The following is a 16635-nucleotide window of genomic DNA, read 5'->3' on the forward strand; positions in this document are numbered from 1 at the left end:
ATTTATTATGTTGTTTCTTTTTCCAGCCAGCTTCCATCCTCTATTTTTTTGGTCTTCCAGCTTTCACCCTTTCAATAGGAGGCAAGACTATTACGTCTTTCACATTTTATGGTACATTTAAATCACTTTGGTATCCCATTGTGTACACTGTTCCTTCATAACTTGCTAGCCAGTTTTTCTTGGTGTAGTAATTTAAACAAAGCTTGTGTAGTAACCTGTTACATGTGCATGTTCTCTATTTGAGCTTTATTGTCTATGATTATTTTATTCTGGTTGCCTGAAATACATATTCAATGGTTCATTTAACCTGTGTAATTTGAAATCAGCATTTGTTAACATACGAAACATCAGTGGAATAACCCAAAAATAATATTAGAAAAATCATGACAACCCTCGTATTATTATATATGTTTAAGAATTTAAAGTGCTCAAACAACAGGTTAAAAGAATTTTGAGATCTATGTTTGAGCATCATTTGTAATTTCGGATTTAAAAGAATTTGAGTGGATTTAAGCTTCTAACCTTTTTGATCTGTTGATTTTTGTTATTCACGAAGCTTTTGGGTGTTGATTTGATGTTGATTTTAATGTTTCTATTTTATGTCGCCAGAATTAGTGGTTGTTTTCCGGCTGTTTTGGTATTGTTGTGATAGTTTTGTCCGTAGGTGTGGAAAATAGAGGTCTCATTTGTGATTTACAGTATGTACTGTATAAAGAAAAAAAAAAGAGAGTCGGGACAATATTTTCGAAAATTTTATCGTGTGGCAGTATAAATATAAACCTTACCCCAAAATTCAATATTTTTATAAAAAAACCCTTATTTAATTTTTCCCACAATACATATAATTTATACTATATTCTTTTTTCCATTTTTTATTTTTTAAGTTAGGTACTCATCACTACATGACAAATAAAAAATTACAATTATTTTTATGAAAAAACATTAATTAGATTAATAATAAAACAAAATAAGCTATATAACTATGTATCAATTTAGTGTATCTATATAATTACTACATTACCCCTGACATTATTTTGGAGCTGCAGAAAAGTCAAATTAATATATGTCACAAAAGTGTGATAAATAATTATATATAATGCTTCTAATTGGTCAGTCTTGGCGACTTACATTGTCCTCCACATATTATAAAAATCTCTCTCTCTCTCTCTCTTTATATATAATTAAAATATCTCTCTTTATATATTAATTATAAATATACATATAATATAGACTTGTTTCTTCACAATTTTCTTACAAATTATAAATATTTTATTATTGCTGTATTCGTTTTTTGAGAATTTAATAATCTCAGAGCTATTCCATATTCATCAACTCGTTGAAGTATATTATCAGAAACTTAATTTGTAAGAAAGTAAATATAAGAGCTTTAATCTCAATTAATTAACTTAATTTCTGCAGTTGTTTTTTCTGATTATTCTTGAATATTTTTAATTATATTTTTGCAGGTGTCTAATTTTATCTTCAAAGGGTCTTTCATATATCTCAGCTACATGTTCATTGACAGATATTTATGTAGGTAAGCTTATTATCTTCTTATAAATAAATAAATTTATAGAATGGGAAAATATCTTAATTTAACAGAATTTCTTTTTTTTTTTTCTTAAATTTATGTTCTTTATTATCTAATTATATATCAAATTTACTATATATCAAATTCAGAAATTAATTTAAAACACAATATACAATATTCATAATAAAAAATATACGTACTTACTACTTAATTTATTTTGACTCTTAATTATTTAAGAAAATAAAAAGAGAAATATAGCTTATAATTATTAGAGAAAAAACATATGAGAGAATATGATCATTAAGGGCTCGTTTGGAACGCCGTATTAGATCGTATTGTATTGTATTGTATTATATTAAATTGTATTTTATGCAATATTTTTATGTAAAATTATATGTGGTATTAACTTTTATGGACACTTAAATATATAATATTTTAGTATAAATTAAAGTTTAACATAGTATTATATAAAAATATGATATATAATCCAATTCAATATAATACAATACAATACAATACGACCTAATACGGCGTTCCAAACGAGCCCTAAGGATATATATCATAATTATAATCCAGTAGAGTCTTATGTCTGTATGTTTGCACTTTCATGATAAACTGGGTTCTTACAAAGATGGATGGATGACTGACTATCTGAATTCACATTCTCTCCCCCTTTGATTTGTTTCAATTTGAATAGAATTCGCCGAAGCCATAATGTTCCTTGAATGCTTCCGTAGTCCCCATAAACTCTACTTTCGTGGTGGAAACAGCAACCACGGACTGTAATTGGGCCTTCCAGCTTATATAGTTTTGGTTTATCAAGAAAATATAGGAAGTGGTTGATTTTCTAGTATCTCTGTTCAGTCAGCATCCACAAATCCTTTTAACTCTAATTCTCATTTTGCTTTCTCGTAGGTTAGACCATAATTCCAAGTGCCCTTCAAGTATCTCAATAACTATTTAAGGGCCTTCAAATGTTCACTGCTCAGATCGGACATGAATTGACTTACAATGCTTAGAGCATGAGCTATATTTGGTCTGGTGCTCACCATCACATACATTAAACATCATAAGACCATAGCATATGGTACATCCTTCATCTCCTCTTTCTCCTTTGAATTGTTAGGACATTGTTCCTTCGATAAAATGAACTATCCCCCTAATGGAACGGATGTACTCTTTGCATCTTCCATGTTGAACTTTTGGATAACTTTCTTGATGAACCTAGACCGCTTCAAGCTAATGGTCCCTTCCTTCCAGTTCCTTGAAACCTCGATACAAAGTATCTTTTGAACTGGCCCAAGCTCCTTCATCTCAAATTTTCTTTGAAGCTTGGCTTTGATACTTTTAATCATAGATCTATCCTTGCTCATGATGATCATATCATCCACATATAACAATAAGATGACAACTGTAGATTGTTTTAGATTCTTGAAATACAAGCAGTGATCATATGCTGATTGTTTAAACCCAATTTGTTGCATATAAGTATCAAAGAATTTATTCCATTGCCTTGGGGATTGTTTCAAACCACACTACTACAAACCAAGCCTGTAGAGGCACTTTTTTTCAGCAAATATTAAAGAACCGACGGCATAGGGTTGGAATTTTTTGGAAGGGTTTTTGACACCACTTATGGCGTCGGTTTTTTTTGGAAATAACCGACGGCATAGGGTGTGCCCCCTATGCCGTCGGTTATTTCTAAAAACCCGACGTGAAAAGGGTTTATAACCCTAGCCCAGCCCATCATCTTCCTCATGCGCGACCAGCCAACCCAGAAACCCCCAAACCAGAGAACCCCAAACCCTCTCCGCCAACCACCATGAAAAATCACCTCCATTTCACCATTTTTTTCACCATTTTAGCTCATTTTTGTTTCTAAATCTTCTATTTTTTATACCTAAAACTATATACCTGAAAATATCACTTTTTTCCTCATTTTTTAGGGTAAACCGAAGGTAGAGGTAGTGGTGGTGGTGGTTATACCTCCGGCCACCGTTTTTAGCGGAGAAAATATTGTATCTCAACGTCTATTAAGGTATAAATCTAATTTCTACTAATTTTAGTAATGTACATTACTTTATTTTTTATTTTATAATTTTTATAGGGTTTTTCTATATTATTAAATATGTATTGTGTTGTATTGAATATGTATTATGTGTATATATTGTGAATGAGAAATGTATTGTGTGTATATATATTGTGAATGAAAAATGTGATATAGGAGAGTATATATATGTATTTTGTGTTGTATTGAATATGTATTAATTTGTGTGTATATATATTGTGAATGAGAAATGTATGATATATAAGAGAGTATTTTATATATTGTATATATATGTATATATTGAGTATTTTAAACTAATAGTTTTGTTAAATATTATGAATGAGAATGAGATAAGAGAGTATTAAAATAAAAGTTTAGAAATTATTTTCTAAAAATTTAGTTTAGAAAAAAAAAGTTTAGAAATTAACTCTATTTTGTATTAATTTTTATCTATTTTCAATTTTATTCATGTGTTTTTATTTTTTTTAGTAGCTAGTAGATAGTTAATTATATAACTACTTAGCAAGTTACTAATTTTCATTCTATTCATGTATTTTTATTACTAACTAGTTACTCATTAGTAACTAGGTAGTAATAAATTAACTAGTTAGTAACTAGCTAGTTACTCATAAATTATATAACTAGTAAGTAGCTAAATAAAAAAATTTATAATTTTGTAGTATTTCTTTATGTTGTAGGTTGTGAGGTCAATTTGCAAAGATCTGACTTATTTGGTATTGATCGGTTTCTAGCTAGCTCAATCGAGGTATACATTCACTAAATTTTATTATAAATTAAATGCTTAGTAGAGTTTAAATATCTTAAATATTCATCCGTAGTGAAGTAGGTTCTGTAATATATTGTACTGCGCCGGATCGATGGGTGGAATAATATGCATGTTAGATGAGTTTGAATATCTTAAATATTCATCCGTAGTAAATTAGGTTCTGTGAATATATGTATTGCAGTCGAATGAGTGGTAAATTTTTATATTGCGAAATGTTGTTGTGATTATTTTATATTGTTTTGAATTGTGTTTTGTTGTTATTAATAGGTTTGAATTTTTTGGAAACGTTCAATTATAGTCGTTATGCTGCCGAAATTTCAGTAGAATTAGGATAATATTTTATTTTAATTTCTCTTAAACTTGGTTGTTAGGATTTTATCGGAAGTGACTTTATCGGAAGACAAGTACATAATTTTTGGTATAAGGTATGCTTTCTTTAACCTACTTTTATAAGAATATTTTTTTATATATATTTAGATGATCTATAAATGCTTAGAGTAATTTTAGAATAATATTGATGTAATACATAGGATATATATTGTTGAGTGCTAAGGATAGATATAGTAAGCTATAAAAAAAATACAAAAAAGGGTCTATATTGGGATTTAAACTTGTGACCAAAAGGATAGTTTGATAAGTCTTTACCAATATACCAAAACACAATAGAATTAACAAATACATTATAAACATTGATTCTAATACTTAAAATAAGAATTCTATTAGTTTATTTTAAGTAAAATAGCAAAATAAAACACAAAAAATTAGGTAAAATGGGTGCATAACATGAATTTAGTATACAAAACAACATGTTTTTGAAAAACCGCCGTTTGCAGTTTGGGTTGCGTCGAACGCGAAAAAATACCCAAGTTCAAAAAAAAAATTGCCTCAAACAGACAACCGAATCAAAAGTTATTAATGTTCAAAGTTTTCAAAAAATTTCATGCAAAGTTTAGCCCTTTCTCTTCAAAAATACAATATACTACATAAATGATACTAATATAATAAAAAAATTATAAAAATATACTAATATACTACAAAACTACAAACACATAATATAAAATATAAAATATTAATAAAAGATAGCTAATATACAAACACTTAGAGTAATGTAGACGTGTATTTATTCAACTTTTCAATTTAATTTGTATTTATGGTTATTATATATAATTTATACTTAATTTAATTATATTAATAATAAAATAATATATATAAATTATGCTAAAATACAAAATTGTAAATATGAAAAAAAACCATAGGAAGACCCTATGGCGTCGGTTGTTTTTAACACTTTAGCATCACCTGAAACAGCGTCGATAGCGAATTTTGCCAATACCGACGCTGAAAGCTCTGAAAAACCGCCTCTAAAGCCCAATTTTGTAGTAGTGCCATGTAAATACCTGTTAAGCTTGCACATCAATTCAACTTCTTTCCCTTTCACCTGAAACCCAAGTGGTTGCTTCATGTAGATCACTTCATACAAGAATCCATTGAGAAAGTCAGTCTTAACATCAAGCTCTTCAATTTCAAACTCCATCAGAGATGCTCAATCTTAACATTTTGTGCTTAACCATAGGTGAATAGATTTCAGTGTAGTCTATACCTTCTACCTGAGTAAAGCCCTTAGCCACTAACCTGGCTTTGAATCTCAGTGGTTCATTTTCTTTGATTCTCTCTTTCACCTTGAGAATCCATTTGCATTCAATGATCTACTTGTTCTCAAGATTTGGTACAACAACCCAAGTCTTGTTCTTCCGAAGTGAATCCATCTCCTCATCCATGGCCTGAAGCCATTTTGACTTATTTTCACCTGAAATTGCCTCTTTGTAGCTTTCGAGTTCTTCAATTTTAGTTTGTTGTCCTACCGCCAGTGAAAATGCAGTTAAGTCTACTTCCACAAACCTTACTGGAGGATGAATCTTTCTTCAAGTTTTATCACACGCCAACTGATAACCTTCCAGACCTTTCTATCTAAATCCTTCCAGAACCTCTATTTGGTCTTTGTTATCTTCCTGCTCAGTATAAGCTTGTGGCTGCGCACTATACCTTTCAGTTTTACACTAGCTTTCATCTGTGACCCTTCTTCCGGGAGCTTCGTTCCGTAATCCACTTCCATGCACGTAGTATTTTTTTCCCTGTTTTACCTGCATTTACATGGAAACACACTACCTTTCCCAAAGGTCAAATGAGGATATTCCAACTCATTGAAAATCACATTTCTAGCAATCACAAAATTTAGCTTACCCTTCTTGGAAATGTAGATTCTATACCCCTTGGTTCCTAAGGCATAACCTAGGAAAGTTCCCTTCACAGATCTAGGTTCCAACTTGTCAATAGATTGATGTACATATGTTGTACACCCAAAAGTTCTTAAATTCATTAGGTTGGGGGTTCTGTTGTACCATTTCTCATAAGGTATTTTTAAGTCTATCACTCTTTTTGGGCTTCTATTTATAAGGTAGGTTGCAGTTGCTAGAGCTTCCGCCCAAAAAGGTTTTTCTAATTCAGAACTGAACTGTAAACATCGAACTTTGTTTAATAGGGTTCGGTTCATCCTTTCAGCAACACCATTTTGCTCTGGAGTCTTCACTACGGTTCTATGCCTAGTGATTCCAAATTCTTGACACAACTTGTCAAATTCAAAATTAATAAACTACAACCCATTATTCGTCATAAGGTTCTTTATTTTAAGATTTATTTGGTTTTCCACCTGAGTTTTCCAAATTCTAAACTGTTCTAGGCACTCATCCTTAGTTGCTAGCAAATAGGATTTGTAGAAAAATTACAACTAAAGGTGCGGAATCAAATCAATTAAACTTTAAACAATCAAACAATAAACAATGACAAGATTAACAAATTACGAACAATAATAGGAAGAAAATATGGATGAACAGAGTATGGAAAACTGGAAATAATTAAAGCAGTAAAATAATAAAATCAACACCAAGATATATACTAGTTCAAGTCTGATAGATTGATGTGATCTATGGCTCAACTCCTGTTTCTGGAACACTACCAAATCCTCTTTATTAATTGAGTAAGAACAGGTACAATACAGTCGAGAAAATTCTCTATTGAGTTCTCTCAAAGTGTTTCAACTCTCACACTCTTAGCCAAGAATCTTCTTCATCTACTGAAGATATTCTTCTTACAAAATCTAAACCCAATCTCTCTCTTTTCTTTGTACTTCTCTCTCTCTCTCTCTCTCTCTCTCTCTCTCTCTCTCTCTCTCTCTCTCTCTCTCTCTCTCTCTCTCTCTCTCTCTCTCTCTCTCTCTCTCTCTCAACGTAATCGATGTTCTGAAGAATGACGAGTGTAGGTGGTATATATAGGTCTCAGGATCATGATCTTAAAGTCGGTGGCTACAAGTTGAGGTTGTTAAGTTAGTTAGGCAATAACTTACTTAACCAACTCTCATTTGAGCAAGGTCTCCACGTCAGGGTATACATTCAGGAATATATACGAGCTTCCGAAATCACGGATCGGAGGTTGCTTGCTGAAAGAGCTCCTGAATAGGATATAGTAGTATTATCTTATGGCAACAAAACATATGTAATTATGAATAATTTATAAATGTGCAATAAATTGATGATTGTTCATCAAATACAGAGCTAAGAAGTCGAGTGCATTACTAGATACCTAATAAAGATGGCAGAAACCGCAGTTGGGTTGGTCATAGATAACTTGATTCCATTACTAGCTGAAGAAGCATACTTGTTGAGTGGTGTGCATAATGACGTAGAAGAAATCAGATGTGATCTAGACTACATTATGGCTTTCCTCAAAGACGCTGATGTAAAAGCCCAAACACATCAAAGCATGGACAATAGCAATGGTGTTAAAGTGTGGGTTGGAAAACTAAGGAGAGCAGCATTTGAAGTGGAAGATGTTATTGACGAGTACACACAACTCGTGGCACAACAGCAAGGTCGTCACAAGCATAAATTTATCGGATTTCTACGAAGAAATGCTTGTTTGGTTATAAAACTTAAGGAACGCCATGACATTGCCTCTAAAATACAAGGTATAAAACAAAAAATTCGAAGTATTAATGAAAAAAGTAAAGAATTTGGTTTTATGTCTACAGTCACAGAAGAATCTACATCAGTAAATGTGTGGTATGATCCTCGTAAACATTCTCGCTTCCTCAAAGAAACAGAGATTGTGGGTATTAAGGATTCAAGAGATAAATTGATTCAAAAGGTCAAAGCTGGTTCATCAGGGCGCATTGTGATCTCTGTGGTTGGCATGGGGGGACTCGGTAAGACCACTCTTGCAAACCAAGTGTATATTCGATCGAAAGATAATTTTGATTGCCATGCATGGATTGAGGTGTCCCAGACATACAAGACAGTGGAGCTACTACAAAAGTTAATGAAGAAATTTTGTGAGGCAAGAAAAGAAACATGTCCTGATGGAATTGATACAACAGATGAAACTACTATGATCACAAAATTAAGAGGTTACTTACAAGGCAAAAGTTATCTAGTCATTTTTGATGATGTTTGGCATACTTCTTTTTGGGATGACATGCGAAGTGCTTTTTCGGGTGATAATGAGAGAAATGGGAGAGTTGTTATCACAACAAGAAATGTGGAAGTTGCTAACTTTTGCAAAGCATCATCAAATGTTCACATCCATAATTTAAAACCCCTTCCATCAGAGAAAGCATGGGAACTCTTTTGCAATAAGGCTTTTCGAAATGAGTTTGATGGGCATTGTCCACGTCACTTGGAGAAGTTGTCTCGTGAGATTGTTGATCGATGCCAAGGATTACCACTTGCAGTGGTAGTCATAGCAGGTCTTTTATCAACTAAACCCAAGGTTGCTGATGATTGGAAGAAACTACTTACAAGCTTAAGTTCGGAGTTGGAAAGTAATGAACATCTCACAAGCATAGCAAAAATCTTGTCTCTTAGCTACAATGATCTACCTTATTATCTCAAATGTTGCTTCTTGTATGTTGGCTATTTCCCAGAGGACTACTCTTTTAGAAGCGGAAGAATCATTCGACAATGGATAGCTGAAGGCTTCGTGAAATCAAAGAGGGATAAAACATTGGAGGTAATTGCTCAAGAATACTTGATAGAACTAATAAATAGAAATCTTATTCAAGTGTCAGAGACATATATTACTGGAAAAGCTAAGACTTGTCGTATTCATGATCTTCTGCGTGACATTATCATGAAAAAAATGGAAGAATTAGACTTTTGTCAAGTTTTATCTGGAAATGATTCAAATTGCAGAATATTAAGTCGACGCATGTCAGTTGTCAATGGCAGATACGACTCTATTCAAAACAGTGCTTCAGAACTTGCCCAAGTGCGATCTCTTTTTGTTTTTGGTGAAGAAGGATTGCCTCATAATGTTGTAAGTGCTATCTCCATCAATTTTAAGCTCCTAAAAGTCCTTGACTTTGAAGATGCGCCAAACTTAGATCACCTTCCCAAGAATATCGGAAGCCTCTTTCACTTGAAATACTTAAGCATTCGTGAAACAAAGGTTGCAGAGTTACCAAAATCTATTGGAAAGTTAGAACATTTAGAAACTTTGGATCTGAAGCGGTCACTAGTGGTTGAGTTACCGATTGAGATTAAGAAGCTTAAAAAGTTGCGACATCTTTTTGTTGTTCAATTTGAATTAAATAAGGACGGCCTTTTCTCTTTTGATACAATAAAAGGAGCAAAAGTAAAGAAAGGAATTGGACAGCTAAAAGCTTTGCAAAAGTTATATTACATTCAGGTGAATGTTGTGGGATTTAACATATTTGAAGAGTTGAAAAAGTTGACAGAGTTGAGAACGTTATGCATCACTATGTTGAGAAGTGAAGATAATAAAGAGTTTTGTGACTGTGTTCAGAAGATGAGTCATCTTGAAAGCCTTTCAGTAATTTCAATAACTGAAAATGAGATAATTGATTTGGAATCCATTTCTTCCCCTCCTCAATATCTTCAACGTCTCACTTTAGAAGGGCGTTTGAGGAAGTTGCCCAAGTGGATTACAAAACTTAATAATATTGTTAAGATTCAGCTAGTATGGTCGAAACTGGAAGATGATCCACTGAATGTGCTTCAAAGTCTTTACAATCTTTTGAATTTGGGACTTTCATTAGATGGATATTGTGGAGAGAAACTCCAGTTTGAGAAAGGAGGGTTTCCAAACCTTAAGAAACTTGAACTGTTTTCATTGAGTAAATTGAGTTTGATAGTAATTGAAGAAGAAGCATTATGTAATCTTGAAACGTTGGAGATCGGGTATTGCCCACAGCTTAAGGAGGTGTCATGTGGATTCCAACAATTAACAAACCTTAAGAATGTTAATTTGATGGAATTGCCGACAACTTTCATGGTGTTACAAAATTTTAACATCTTCCAAAGTGCTGGAGCACACATTGAACACTTTTCCAGAGTCGATGGAAAATGGCAGTGGTGGCAATGCGAATGGTTGACACCTATCTTTGAATCGATACGAGGTATGACATACGTACAGTGTTATTTTTAGATTTTGAGTAAAATATGTTTCATATATATATATTTATATATATATATTTATTAATAATCAATTTATTTTTATTTCACACAGGACTTGAATTGGACTGGGACTCCATTCCTTTTGAAAACATAATGAGTAAGATTAATTTTATTTGGCTCATTTATCATTTCAATAATTTATAGATTTATTATTTAACTTTATTTATGTTATTATGCTATTTCATGATATAAATATAGGGGAGATTATAAAGTACAAGAATGTAAGTTTAGTGGTTGCCGAGATTAGTAAGTGGTTGCCGAGATTGCCTCCCAACTCTGCAGGTAATAAATATGCATTCTAATTTTTATTTATTAAATCATTTGTAAAATATTTTAGTTTTGTGGAGATATAATTTATTTCTTTTATTACTCTACCGATTTCTGTATTAATATTAATTATTGATCAAACATGAATGCATTAATTAATTAATGTCTTTTATTTTTAAAAAATATTTCATATGATATAGCTATGAACTTGCAATTGATATATATATAAAAATTTATCATGTGCTCGTATCATACATATTAATTATTTCCTTAATTTAGTTTCAAAAAAAATTATTTCCTTGATTTGGATTATCATTTATTGGCATAAAACAAGTCACTTGTATATTATCAGTTATTTTTATTCATCAATCAAAACCATATATAAAATTAAATGTTTGATTTCTCTCTTTCTTCTTTTTGTGCTTAACTAAATTTTGTTTCTGTTGTATACATAGGGCTGAGTATGAAATTCAGAAAACCGAAAAGAAAGTTCAAACCGAAATTGGGGGAACCGAAAATTAAAAAAATCACTAACGGTTAAAATCGTCATTGAATGGTCGGTTTTATTTTCATGAGGGTAAGTTTTCATTTTCTACGTGTGAGAAGTAATTTTTTAATTAAATAATTATTAGTGATTAATTTTATCTGATTATTTTTCTAAATATATTATTTAATTTTCTAGGGAGAGAAGGTTACTCCCTAATCAGCTGAGGAGTTTGCTATAGTACTCATCAATAATTGTGGGGCTGCACAAATCTATTTACTTGCTTTCCAATTTTCTTATTTGAGATATTAATAATTAAAGACAGAATTATGTTTATTAATTATTTATCAACTCTGTTTGTGTGTTGTGTGCTTTTGCTTTGGTTTGGTTAGATTTGCTATGTATAATAAAGCTACATATTTGTGGATTTGATCCCTTTAATTAATAATTTGTTTATTAATTATTTACTTGCTTTCCAATTTTCTTATTTGCTTTGGTTTGGTTAGATTTGCTATGTATAATAAAGCTACATATAATGTATTGTTTGTGGTCATGCATGTATGTGTGCATGTACAAGCATGTTTCTATTTTAAAATATTTGAGCATCAACTAAAATTACATTAGTATTATTATTAACTATTTGTTTATTTACTTTTGTACCCTTAATATATATATATATATATAAATATTACTTTTAGTAACTAATTTATTATTCGTATTAAATTAAATATATCAAAGTTTGTTAAGTGTTAAATGATAGAAAAAAAAAAAAAAATTCATGCTAATTAACAAATAAAATTTTATCACTCATGTGACTGCATTATATGTATTCGCATCATTTTTCACGGTAGATGAATATTTAAAATATTCAAACTCTTTTAAGTATTCATAATTAATTAATAATAGAAATTGGTGAATATATATACCTCTTGCTTGAAACTAATCACCACTAAATAAATGAACCCTTACAAATTGACATCATAAAAAAATACTATAAAATTAAAAATTTGATAATTTAAATAAAGAAAAAACTGTAAATATGAATAATTTGATCCAAGTCAAGACTTTGTCCAGTTCAAAACAATTCACCACAAATATTCCTGCCCAACATAAAATTATGCTACAAATCTCTTTAGTACTGTACCAGCAGCCAATAAAAATATGGCAATAAGTTTCAGGGCAGGTATCACATAAAAGACAGGTTTCATTATCAGTGATACCAAACTTGGTTAGTCGGTCTTGGGTTTTGCAATCTCTTCTTACAAGCCAACCAAGTGATGAACTCGTGTTTTGGAATACTAAAATGATTCCAAATAAAAGTATACCCAAGTTTCTTCAAGCTCTCTCTTTCGGCCAAAGCTTGGGACAATAACGTTGAGAAATATTGAATTTTATTAGATAAACTTTGTCTTTAATCTCATCCTTTACCACTACACAATTTTCTTCCGATACCAACTCTTTTTTGTGGAGCTTTATAACTTTACCAATTTAATGTACACCCAGTTAATCCATTTCAAACACAAATTATCTTTTTTCTGAGCAATGTCTCGCACATACCTTTCCGAAGCTCCAATGTTCCATTGTTTAATATTTCTAAAACCCAATTCCCATGCGCCTTTGTTGAACCTCGAACTCAATCCCACATGCTAGGAATGGCTCCAAGAGCAATCTGAGAACACTCACAACTCATAGAACATAAACACTCACACTTGAGGCCAAATCTAATCTGAATGTGTATAGCTTTATTACGTAATGACAAGAATATTTACAATGTGATGACTGAATACCTCCACTAATAATATCCTAACAGAATTGGCTAGTCTGTGAAGTTAACAGACTATAACAACTAACAAATAACTAACTACCTAATTAACTAGAGGCATAAGGACACATGCATGTACACAACCTAGGCATACAAATTAACTTAATAATTCTCCACCTTGACTAGAGTTATGTGTACATTACAAACTTGAGTCAATTAGTAGCAACATTCATAAACCAGTGACAGAACTTTGTTGTAGTTAATAAAGCCTTAGTGAGTTCTTTTGCAGCATTGTCATTTGTGGAAATTTTTGAGAGTTGAACCTTACCATTTGAGATATATCTCTAATGAAGTGTAACCTGACATCTATCTGCTTGGTTCTTTCATAAAACATTATGTTTCTGCTGAGATGAAGTGAACTTTGAGTGTCAGAGAGTATAGTGACACATATTTGATCAATTTCAAGTTTATTAGTAGTGTTTGAGCTGTTTTTATGTTTGTAAACCTTGACTTAATATAGTTTCCAATCAACTTTGTATTAGCTTATCACTTTTCTGCAAATCTTATGTTGAGATCACAGTGTATTGCCTTTCTGTCATATTTACGAATTATGAAAGACTTGGTTGGTCCGTTTATTGATGCCATTAGTACCCACTTGCATCTTGGATCCAAGTAACAAATTTTGTATGTTTTTGTGCAAGACTTTTTGACCTTGTATTGGAAGTTGTTTCTAATTGCATAGAATCTAAGCACACTTGTAGTGTTTCTTTATCCTTGTATATTTGTGTTTCTTTTATTTCAAGATGTTGATCGAGGATTTGTAATTAGTAGTTCATCATAATCATTAATTTCTGCCTCTCTGTTAGGGTTGTTTTCTAGTTGCACAACTATTTCCTAAGCCACCAGTTTTGCATATAAAGTCAATGAAGTCGAACATTGTTTCACCATCTTCCAACATTGTGTCATGCATTGATTTTTGTTGAGTTAATGGTTCTTCTGCCGGTGGTGCATTGCCTACCATTGTTGCTGTTGCATTTGTTTGTGTAACTAATGAGATTCTCATTTCTAAGATGAATGGATTGTTGGTTGTTGTTGTGTTGTTGACCACGTTCACACACAATGGATACGTTGTGAACAGCGGCGGAGCCAGCATGAAAAGTTAGGGGGGGCCAAACTATATTATAAATTTAAGTATAAAAAATCTCAATATTTTTATTAAATTCATAATTAAAATTAAATACAGAATGTCTTTCTTGCATATCACAAAAATCATCGATAAGTGAATCTATACTAAATTTTTTGGCAATTTCTCTGTCAATATACACGAGCAAACAATCACTTAAAAATTCATTTTCCATCTTGTTGTGAAGTGTAGTCTTCACTATATTCATAGCTGAAAAAGATCGTTTTGTGGTAGTTGTAGAAAAGTATAAGAATAAGAGTTATCACTTTATACACAATTGGAAAAATATTTGTTTTTCTAGTTTTTACCAGCCACTAACATAAATCAGAAATGGTTGCCAAAACATTAAATATAGATGTTATTTTCTATCTTAATGATAAATAATATATCTATAGAAATAATCAAAATAAAATATAATTCAATCCCTTTATTTATTAAAAGGTAGCTCATGTAATACGTATGAAATGGGAGAATGATAATACCTAATTATCTAAGAGAGATGAAGAAGAGAATAATAATACTTAATTATCTATCTTGAAGGTCTTTTAAATTTTTTAGTTTTCACTTTTTTTTTTTAATTATAAAAAAAATTTAAAAAAAAATATGTGTCTGAGGAAATAATTGATTTTAAAAAAGGAAACAAATGTGTTTTTTTTTTTCTTCTGAGAATACATATATATATATATATAATTATTCAATATATATAATATAAAGTAATTCGCGTTGGACTTATTTATAGTATCCATTTTTTTATTATTTTTTAAAATAAAAAAAATGTTTGACTTCAAGTAGGAGCCACCATATAGTATATAATAATAAAAATAAATTATATACATGAAAAAATATAGGATATAGAAACTTTGGGGGGGCCATGGCCTCTATAGAGGTCCATATACATCCACCCGTGGTTGTGTGAAGTCGAGTTCCTTCAATTTTAGTTGTATGTAGAAGAATAGGCTTTGATCGTCATTTAACCTTAACGGTAGGTATCCTTCTTTCACTTGGTATTTCAATTGCATGTTAGTATTTTCTTAGGTGCATTCCAACACTTCAACTTGTGTATTAATTTTTTCATACAATCAATTGAGATAAATTGCCCACTAGCGTCGTAATTTGCATAATTTATCCATCATCAAACTGTCCGTTGCAAAAAATGAGGAATGGAATTGTGTATTTTTCCTAAGAGTATAAAAGTTAAATTATTTTAAGTCATCTTGTGGAAAACTATGATGAAATTATAATGCAACTATTATATATGTTGCGAGCCAACTAACATAAAAACTGAAAAAATTAATACTCTGTATGCAATACAAAAGAAACTTACTTCGACTTTGCTCTGTTCAAGTCATGTATTGCAAATTTTGAGCCCTGTAATTAATATCATTGTTGTTGCTCAACTATTATTCAACTGAAATGCAACTGAGTTTTTGTAAATGGGCATCTTTAAAAAACTTTTTTGTCTATTTTTTTTTTTACCATTTGACAACAATATCAATTGTTCATAAATAGCAATATTTAGAAAAATAACTACTAGGCATCTGTAAACCAATACAATATATTCATATAACTAACTATATTATATAACTTTCTTTAAAGAGATTTGTCTTGATCTGTCAATATGAATCACATACAATTATGATAAATACTATTGTAACGTTATCAATTTGTAATCAATGATATGCCAAGTTTCAGAGGGTTAGCAAAACCGTAATGAAACTGTAATGCAGCTCTTCAGAAACCTTAACAAACGAGAACAATTTTTTGATGTATGTGTCTGTAGATGTATGTCAATTTTCTATACTATTCGTGATTTGATATGATCAAAATCACATTGTAAATTTGTATGAAACAACGCCAATGCAACGAGATCAACATTATTTGTTTCAGTATTTTTGTATTTTTTTTTTTTCGAAACATACCTGATTTGGATTGATTGGGAACTCTAGATCGATTTATAAGAGACTTGCATTTTATATCTAAAAAATGAATATTAGGACGATTAGTTTTCTATAATTTTAATCATAATTCAGGGTTGAATTTTAATTTT

The 16635-nt window shown here is 30.9% G+C and overlaps 1 protein-coding gene across 21 annotated transcripts; it reads left to right on the plus strand.

The window, feature by feature from the left end:
- The first annotated feature begins 1205 nt into the window (after positions 1 to 1205).
- Positions 1206 to 12108, plus strand: LOC115725170 (disease resistance protein RPM1). 21 transcript variants are annotated; one of them, XM_061116773.1, is made up of 12 exons: positions 1211 to 1364; positions 1467 to 1537; positions 2229 to 2313; positions 2447 to 2618; positions 3478 to 3569; positions 4277 to 4344; positions 4737 to 4790; positions 7972 to 10834; positions 10945 to 10989; positions 11091 to 11174; positions 11615 to 11736; positions 11842 to 12108. In XM_061116773.1, the coding sequence occupies exons 8-11, from the start codon at positions 8011 to 8013 to the stop codon at positions 11698 to 11700; spliced, it is 3039 nt and encodes a 1012-aa protein (XP_060972756.1). In that variant the 5' UTR covers positions 1211 to 1364; positions 1467 to 1537; positions 2229 to 2313; positions 2447 to 2618; positions 3478 to 3569; positions 4277 to 4344; positions 4737 to 4790; positions 7972 to 8010; the 3' UTR covers positions 11701 to 11736; positions 11842 to 12108. The 21 variants fall into 21 exon arrangements, with proteins under 21 accessions (XP_060972747.1, XP_060972755.1, XP_060972756.1 ...); XM_061116765.1 differs by lacking the exon at positions 2229 to 2313; XM_061116774.1 differs by lacking the exon at positions 2229 to 2313 and having other exon boundaries at positions 2452 to 2618.
- The last annotated feature ends 4527 nt before the right edge of the window (positions 12109 to 16635 follow it).

The sequence above is a fragment of the Cannabis sativa genome, chromosome 6 (assembly GCF_029168945.1).
Source record: "Cannabis sativa cultivar Pink pepper isolate KNU-18-1 chromosome 6, ASM2916894v1, whole genome shotgun sequence".
NCBI classification, from domain to species: Eukaryota; Viridiplantae; Streptophyta; class Magnoliopsida; order Rosales; family Cannabaceae; genus Cannabis; species Cannabis sativa.

Coding starts and splice junctions, on each gene's coding strand:
- LOC115725170 (XM_061116764.1), top strand. CDS start 8,011: ATGGCAGAAACCGCAGTTGGGTTGGTCATAGATAACTTGATTCCATTA. Junction 10,835..10,944: donor TATCTTTGAATCGATACGAG/GTATGACATACG, acceptor TATTTCACACAG/GACTTGAATTGGACTGGGAC. Junction 11,175..11,614: donor ATTGCCTCCCAACTCTGCAG/GTAATAAATATG, acceptor TTGTATACATAG/GGCTGAGTATGAAATTCAGA.